The sequence below is a fragment of the Netta rufina genome (assembly GCF_964035555.1).
Source record: "Netta rufina genome assembly, chromosome: 3".
In the NCBI taxonomy this organism is placed as follows: domain Eukaryota; kingdom Metazoa; phylum Chordata; class Aves; order Anseriformes; family Anatidae; genus Netta; species Netta rufina.
The window spans coordinates 42,045,250-42,054,074 of NC_140125.1; the positions used below are offsets into that span (position 1 = coordinate 42,045,250).

Here is an 8,825-nt window from a genome sequence, read left to right on the forward strand (position 1 = left end):
ATATATGACTGCTTTACTTTCTGAACCACCTCCTGGAAGCAGAGCTTTCCCTAGCTCATAAAGGTGTATTTTAATTGGGTTTCACTCTGTGCATGAGCACAGACGTTTTCACAGCAAACATATCTGCAAAACTGTGCACGAGACTCCCAACAGACCATATAGCGCATGGTCAATAATAACTGCCCTTCACCGCTGAATCAACTTCTCTATTCGTTTTGGGTAGTGCCCCAGTACCCTAGCGTACAGCTCGCGGGGAGCTCAGCACCTCCACCAGGGCTGCGGCCGAGGGCAGCCTCGAACCCGGGTCTCCCGCTTCAAACCCGAGCCCGTCTCCCGCCCATTAGCGGCACCTCCCCTCCCGCTCCCGCCCATTGGCTGCGAGCACTGCGAGGCCCCCGGGGCGCCCACCGCTCGCCTGCCCCTTGCCACCCCCCTCTCCCCACAGCGCAGCCCCACGGCTGCCTCCACGCCGCCTCCCTCCCTCCGCCCGCTCCCCGCTCCCCCTTGCGCGGTGCCCGCGTCCCTCCCTCACCCCTCCGGCAGCTCCGGGGGCCCGGCCGCTCTCAGGCGGCGTCAGCAGCAGCGCCCGGCGAGGCGGCGAGGCCCTGCGGCGGCGCGCAGGGAGCCGGCCGTGGCCGCGGCGCCTCGGTGCCGCCATGTATTACCGCTTCAGCGGCGTCACGCAGCGCCTGGTCGGGGCGGCCGCCTCCGCCGCCTACAACCCGCAGGTAACGGCAGCGGCACCGACACGGCGGCACCCGGGCGGATCCGGGCGGATCGGGGCCGCTGCTGCCCGCCCGGCCCGGCCCGTGACCTTGGGGCTGCCCGGCCGTTGGGGGGGGCTCGGGGATACATGGGGCGATATAGGGGGTATATGGGGCAATCTAGGGCCGCCTTGCTCGCTGCGAGGCTCGTTCGGCGCAGGTTAATTAGGCTACGCGCGCACAGGTTAATTAGGCTCGGGCCGGCTGGCCGTTGTCAGGGCCCCGGGTAACGCCAGGGGCTTCAGCGGGGTGGCGGGGGCGCTGGGGAAAGGCCCGCGGGAACTGAGGGAGCCTCAAGTCGTACGGCTCGGTAAGGAAGAAGGCACTGGGTTTGGGAATAAAAAGGTGATTGCTGCGAGAGGTTAAGGCGTGGAGGATGGATTTTTCTCTTTTCTGATGTGAACTCAGCTGCTTTATTTTAAAAGAGTACATTTATGTGCACACACGGGAGAAGTCAAGGGATAATTGCTTATTAAAAGCAGACACATTTTGGTAGGGTGTGTATTGTTGTGACACACCAATTTTTTTTTACTTAACTCTTCCCTACCCTCATCCTGTAAGCACCACACTGCACAGTTCTGCTCTCCTTGGGAGCCTTCACTGTGCGGATTTTACTTGGACAGCGCAGTCTGCAGGCAGCAATGCTGTGCTAAGCTTGTGTAAAACACTGAGCTGTTTCAAGGGACCCAGACGTTTTATTTGGATGTTTTCTGAACTTAAGGCTTCGTAGTTTAGATGGATAGATAGTGAGAAGGATGATCAATGTTCCGCAGGTCACACTCTGTGTGGGTGTTGGTACCAAGCACAGTGCTGCAGAACCCTATCAGTTACCTGGAGCAGGCAACAGAGCCCACTCTTGTAATGTTTGCAGCAGACATCAAAGCATAGGGTGGTCTGAACTTCTGGAAGTAGAGCTGCCATTCAGAAGGAGCTAGACAAAGTGGAGGAATGGGATTCCTTGAGGGAATAAAGGCAGAGGTGTGTGTATGGGGAGGAAGAGCTCTTGGCAGAGGCTGGTGGGAGCAGCTCTGCAAATGGCCTGGAGATAGAGGCAGACAGCAAGCGGGACGTGAGGCTAGACATGCATCTTGCCTCCAAAGGAGACCAATGTCATCCTGGGCTGTATCACCATGTGTATAGCCAGTACCTGAAGGGAAGTGATCGCCTCCAGCTGCTGCATCCAGCTGTGGGCCTCTTCAGCATGGAAAAGTGTGGCATCAGCTGGAGCACGTTCAGCAGAGGTCCCCAGTATGGTTGGGAGGGTCAGAGCACTTGCTCTTTGTGGAGATTCGGAGGAGACAGAGCTTGTTCAGACGGGAAAAGAGGAGCTGAGGGCACAGGCATTTTGCAGCTGGGACCTAGGAGCAGCCAGCCAGAACCTGCAGGAGAGTTAGTGGGATGGAGCCAGGCTCTGCACAGCGGTGCCTGGTGGGAGGGCACAAGCTTCAACAAGCAAGGTTCAGACTGGATGTAAGGAAAGATATTTCCTTGCTTGAGGGCAGGCAGTGAAACAGGTGCTCCTGGAGGCCATGCAGTCTCCAGTGCTGGAAGGCTTTCAAGGCCAAACCAGCCAAAAGCCAGAGCAACCTAGCCTGACCTCATGGCACAGCCCGCTCTAGGGAGGAGTTTGGGCTAGCACTGGAGAGTCTCCCGAATTAACCCACGATCTTAAATAAACATCGAGTTACCCGTGACTTTCTGAAATGGCAGTTTCTATCCCAAGAATGGTTTTATTCTTCTCTTTCCCCAGTGCTCTTTAGGTTTCCTGGATAGCTATTGGGAGGGGGTCTGGGGAGAGAGCAGGACACAGGGAAGACAGTGGAGTAAATATGTTTGAGTATAAAAGTACATCTGTTAACATCCTAACAGGCACCTATGGTAGAAAACACCACTGTTACAAAGTTTGGAGTACTTCTTACCTGTTCTATACAAATATATTTAATCTATATATAAACTAAAATATGAAAGGAGTCGTGGGTAAGTAGTTGCTAAGTCCAAATCAAAGTAATTTCCTATTTTGGATTTTTGTCCTATTTTGGATTAAATACAGCATTGCTGTATTTAATCAAACTACAGCTCAGCAATTAAAGTGGTTTACTTTTTATGCTTCTGCTTATTTTGATGGTTCTAGAAAAACAAGGATTCGCCATTCAAGTTCTCCTCTGTTAAATATGCAACGTAATAATTCACTCTATTCTGTACTGTCACATTCTGATGCTTCCCAATGCAGTATTGTTTTGATGCAAGTTTAAGCTTATTGTGGGCTTGCAAAATACCAGCCAAAATGTATCTCAGAAATGCTTTTGCTGACAGCTAACATAACTAACTACTCATACTAACAAAAAATTCCTTAGCTTAAAACCTGTATTCTTCTTTCCATCTGAGTATTAGCATTCTTAAATGACTTAATTTTGCATTTAATAGTTCATGCTACTTTACATAATTTTGTTTAGCCTGTTTGAATAAATGGGAACTTTCTCAGCTAGTGCAGGTGAGGAATTAAATAGATTAAAAATATTCCTCTGATTAGGAGGCTAATGACAGCCATAGCCATTACAAATTCAATACAAACTATTCACTCAAAGAACTGGCCTGTGTTTAAAGCACTAACAGTGGGACCAGATTCAGATGCTATCAGGTGAGTATGACTCTATGAACTTTTTCCTAGTTCACACCACAGCTCAGGTAGAAATTCTCATACTGCCACATCTTCAGATGATACAACTTGCTTTGCTTGTAGCTATGAAAACACAAAACCAAACCACAAAGCAAACCAGAAATAAACCCCACACACATCTTCTGACTTAAACTGGTGTGAATTGTTTGGAGTTGGTTGAGAAGCTAATGATTAACCTTTTGTACTGTCCATCATACTTTGAATATACACAAAAACACTTAAATGTGTCATCCCAATGCAAGCAAAGCTTCAAGTAATCTTATCTAAAAGCATCCTTGTGTTAGTGATGACAAACAGATTTAACTTCATACAGTGAGGTATGTGCTGCTGCAAATGATCTGCTATTTAGGTGAGAAGTGTCTAGTTCACTTAGGTTCATAAAAGTTACTTCAATTCATGTTCTGAAGTCACATTTCTCAGCTTCACTTCCTTTCCAGTTTTCCTTTTTCACTTACACTTACCTCAGCCTTCTCCACTTTCTCATTCTGTGATTCAGCTTGACCAATTTCCCTAGCATTTACAAACTTAAGTGTGGTGCTCTCTCTATTAAATTGTGTTCCTAATTCTTACCTGTTTTGTGCTACTAGGAAAATGCAAATCTCCCTTTGGAGTTCATGCTAGGAAGATGTAAGTTTGTTTTAACTTTGAACGTGTTGGCCAACCAATGGGTAGGTTGACCTGCAGACCTCTGACAGGGAAGCAAACACACTTAACAGAGGAAGAGACAGAGTGTTAAACCTAATCATGCTGGTGTCTGAGATTCTGTATGTTTTCGATTAGCCACGTGTCCTGACCTTTCATTAAGGACTTCAGAGAAAGTCATTGTGTGCTTATGAAATCAGCTGATGGTGAATTTTCTGTATGAGTTGACCTTCTACACTTTGTCTAATAATTAGAACAAATTCTTAATAGCTTGATTAAGAGATTAACATCTTAAAATCAGAAGAGAAATTATCAAGATGAAGCATTAGCTTAAGAAAAACAGGTCAAACATGTAGAGTAACATGTAGAGTAACTAACTCAAACATGTTGAGTGTAGTGAAACACTGGTGCTAGTAACAACACCCAAACTGCAGGGTTATCTAAACACAAGTGTCATTTATGGTGTCTTAATGACTTGCTCAAAAATGATCTGTACCAAAATTCTTCTGTGTAGTACTGAGAATTTCTTTCCAGCCACAATAAGCTTAGCAAGCAGCTGATTTTAAGTTTTTTAGCTAATCTTAAGTTTCTTAGATGCTTCTTTTGCTGATGTGACCAGAACTGGTTGGTCTTAATTCAGCACTTCATGTGGAAGACTGCTCAGTACTAAGGTGCTAGTTATTGAATGTGTAAGAGAATCCAGTTTTGCCAGCTTTCTTTCAAAATATAACCAAGACTGTCAGAAATACGTGATTCTAATATTCAAGCACTAGAAAAGCAGAAGGCTGTTTCGGGATGTTGAGAAGTCTACTCTTTCCCTCGAAGATGCCTATTGTGGCAGAGAATTTACAGCCATATGGAGAAAACATGCCTGGTCTGCAGCAGGCCTGAGAGGAAAAGAGTGAAAGTCTGATTTCAGCTCCAAACAGTGTTCGGACAGTTCTCTTAAATACAAAAGGTATCAACTAGTCCCATGAGCAAAAACTAAAATTTGAGTGCAGCCTCAAACTGATCTAATAGAGAGCAATTGCTGTTTCTGTTTGAAATGAAAGACTGCTGCATTAACCTGCCTGTATTATGCTTTTTGCTTTTGCAGCAATTACAAAAACCAATAATACAAAATTACAAAAATACAGCTGTTTCAGGAGCCATAATTTACATCATCACTGTCATGTGCTGAAGCATAACTGTTAAGTGTACCTCTAATAAAACAGGCAAGGAGGCCATCTCACGATTGCTGTAACTTTGTACACTTAAAATCTTATCCATAAAACTGGATCCTGTAGTTTTATATCAAATGCAGGGTACAACCATCAGAACTGAAAGGAAATTAACTTACGCTGCTCAGAGGGAACACATGAAGAGTGGCAAGCTGCAACAGCATGTGAATTACAGGGTGTTTTTACACCAGCTTAAAATATCTACCCTTTCAAAGCATCTGAAGTGTCCTTGAGCACCACTTATTTATCACCTTCATATGAAACAGCAAGTGGTCATAACCTATTTTTTTTTATTATTATTTTTTGTTGTTGTTGTTTTCCTTTTTTTGTTTTTCCTTTTTCCTCCCTCTCCAGCCCACACATCCCAGTTATTTCAGGCCCAATTCTAAAGGCACTGCTTAGAACATTCAGGAGAAAGAGTTCGGTCAAGTCTCCTCACTCCATTGGACCCTAGAATTTCCCACTCCTAACCCTTCTACTCTGATAGGATCAAGGTAGTCTGACTATGTGCAAAAACAAGCAACAATTAGGACCAAATACCAACACAGAAAAGCATATAATAGCTATGAATTTATGTCTTGCAAAAAAAAAATAAAAAAGGAGGCTTCTGTTTTCCTCACAAAGTCCAAAGTTGTAGCAGAGAAACGAACGGGACAACAATGTGTCTTTTGTTAGCTGTCACTTTTTTTTTTTTTTTAAACCACGGGTTGTCATATCAGATAAATATTCTTTGTAACCTATCCTTGTAATGACTGGCAGTATGCCTGCCTAATGTGACAATTGGTACATTTGCAAGTATTATATACCTTGATATTTTAATCTTTATTTATGCAGGGACTCAAACCAATAGTTTCCACTGAATCCCCAGCTCTGATTTTTGGGACAACAACTAAACTTGCTTCAGATTTACCAGCAACTGATTCTTTCTTGGGTAAAAACAAGGTGCCAGACCTACAGAAAATTTTTCAGGTAACGACAACTTTGAGAGTAACGTAAAGAAAACTGGAGAGAATATTTTGCCCTATTTCAATGTGGCTAACTACTTTTGTCATTCTGCAATACCTACACTTTTCAAAGTGCACTTAAGGGTATACAGTATAATTGTATCTGTCCCATGACCTTGCATGGGACATAAATAGAGAAAGCGAAAAGTCTAGTAAGTTTATCTTTCTTTTGGTGGGCTTCAAAAGATGCTGATTGTATTACTTGACTATTAGAAGCATTTTCCATCTGGGAATAATCCAAGCTTATGATTTAAAGCAGATCTGGAGGAGCAAAGCAGATCATTCCTTGTTTGAGTATAATAACTTGAATACTACCAAAGCTGTTTTAATACAGTGTTAAGAAGAGCACAGTGAGGTTTTCAAAGCCAGTTTGTTAGCTATGCAATTTCTAAATATACTGGGATTTCTCATAAAATGAATAAGTTTTTTTTTTTTTAAAACAAAAACATTGAGAATGTGCTTTATAATGTACCCTTTTCTCTCTTTCATGCCACTTGCATTTGGAATATGTCAGTCTGACTTGGTGAATAACCTTTTCTATGCATCTTTTCACATTCTTGTGTTAGTGACACTTTTCTCATCAAAGTCCTCTTTAGGAATATTTCAAGATATATTCTTTCTGCCTGCACTTAATGGCTTTGGCTAATAAAATTAACTTGCATCTGCATTTGTCTTGCTAAATGAACATCACTTAATACATCTGATTGTAGATAGCCTGTTTGTCAGGAGGTTTCCCTCATGGGAGTCTCTAAGTTTACCTGAGGTAGCTTGTTCGTGGTGGCCTCTGTCTGGGTGTTCATTTTCTTTTGTTTGTTTTTAAACTCTTCCCACAGAAAGCAGATGGACTGCCAGTACACCTGAAACGAGGAGTTCCAGATAGGCTGCTTTATCGGACCACTATGGCTCTAACAATAGGCGGGACTATCTACTGTCTAGTGGCACTCTACATGGCCTCACAACCAAGAAACCAAAAGTAAATGAACTCATGGGACTCATGACATCTGAAGGACCTCCTGCATGTCTCTCCCCTTGCTTCTTAATTCTGTGATCAATCATAAAAGGTTCACTATTCAGATCAAATTTCTGGGAGAAACTGTGTTTAAATTGGTTGCCTTATGTGCTCTAGAAATCAATACAAACAGACACAAACTCATCATCTTAACATATGGTTGTAGCTTTGCACTTGTTCTATTGCAGGAGTGTATGAACAGTTGGAGAAAGTTAAATTTTTCCTTCATCCCCTCCCCCAGTTTCAACAATGTTAGAGATGGGGTAAGAAATGCTTTCGGGGCTATGCTCTACATTCATTATTGGGAAGACGCTACCAGTTTCCAAAACAGTAAAAACAAATAATTTAATTATTATAACAGCAAGAACCTGTTTCTGTCATGCACAGCTCATTTTACATAACCAGGTGGCAGTGGAACTTCTCCAAATGCTGGTATATTATTTAACACTTGTACCTCTGATGGCAGGACAAATGGCTTAGCTCCTTGGAATATGTAAACTGGATTTATTCCATAATGTGAACATCACAGTATGTAACAGAATGCAACAGTATTGTAGCATCAGTTGTACACCAGTTTTTGGACTTCCATTTGTCAAACACTCTCTTGTTGTGCAATAAAGATAACTACGTGAATAATGGGCAAGTCTTGAAAGTTTCATACTACTTCAGGTGGCCTTATAGCAAAATGTATTAACATACTGTTACTCAGGTTCAACTTGCAGATCTTAAACCAGACGATGGATTCAGCTGCCCTACTGTAATCTTTTTGGGATGCTAATCCTCTTAAAACTCTATCTTGGAACATGTTGGGTCTTTAACTATAAGTTTTGGTGAAACAAGCCACTGTATTTCATAGTTCTGCTGCGTGTTATTTCCAGTGGATACACATATCCATCTATATACACATATAAGCACACATTTCCTTTGCTGCATGGGTCAATATGGAAACTAATAAAACCCTAATTCATTTTTTCTCTGTAATATCATAACCTTGAACTGGAAGTTTCACACAAGTCTTTACAAAGGATATTTTCTAATGGGATGGATCCTGCTCTGGTTCATGAACACAGAATATTTACTCCCAGTCACTCAGGCACTGAATGTGGATGAACATGGATTTGCTGGCCTCTGTAAAGACCCATCTCTCCCAGAGCTGTGAAGAAAACATTGTCCTCATAAATTAGCAAAACAGTTGATCAAGGAACCTAAAGTTTCCATCTGTTAACTCTTTTTTAAATTCATTCTGATTTGTTTTCTAGTTAAGTTATACTAAAGCCTTATTACTGTTCCACAGGAAAGAAAATAGCTGCTTGTGCTGTGATCTCAGCTTTTAGTCAATGTTGGTATTTCAGGAGTGGAGAGATTAATTCACTAAATAAGAAAATCATATGGACAGCAAGAGTCAAAGAGGAACAATTAATGATGTTCTGAAGGAAGTATCAGATATTGTTGCTTCTACTGATAAAATATTTTATCCTAAGTAGCACATGTTTCCATAGCACTAAGAAT

General features: G+C 42.7%; 1 protein-coding gene across 2 annotated transcripts; it reads left to right on the forward strand.

Annotated features, from left to right (window-relative positions):
- Positions 1-401: 401 nt before the first annotated feature.
- COX7A2L (cytochrome c oxidase subunit 7A2 like) lies at positions 402-8,297 on the forward strand. Of its 2 annotated transcripts, XM_084284989.1 has the most exons (3): positions 402-728; positions 6,138-6,272; positions 7,141-8,297. In XM_084284989.1, the coding sequence occupies exons 1-3, from the start codon at positions 657-659 to the stop codon at positions 7,282-7,284; spliced, it is 351 nt and encodes a 116-aa protein (XP_084141115.1). In that variant the 5' UTR covers positions 402-656; the 3' UTR covers positions 7,285-8,297. The 2 variants fall into 2 exon arrangements, with proteins under 2 accessions (XP_084141115.1, XP_084141116.1); XM_084284990.1 differs by lacking the exon at positions 6,138-6,272 and having other exon boundaries at positions 416-728.
- The last annotated feature ends 528 nt before the right edge of the window (positions 8,298-8,825 follow it).

What these genes read in the sequence shown, in the direction of transcription:
- COX7A2L (XM_084284989.1), top strand. Translation starts at nt 657, where the DNA reads ATGTATTACCGCTTCAGCGGCGTCACGCAGCGCCTGGTCGGGGCGGCC. An exon ending in CCGCCGCCTACAACCCGCAG is followed by an intron (nt 729 to 6,137) that starts GTAACGGCAGCG and finishes TTATTTATGCAG; the next exon opens with GGACTCAAACCAATAGTTTC. An exon ending in ACCTACAGAAAATTTTTCAG is followed by an intron (nt 6,273 to 7,140) that starts GTAACGACAACT and finishes CTCTTCCCACAG; the next exon opens with AAAGCAGATGGACTGCCAGT.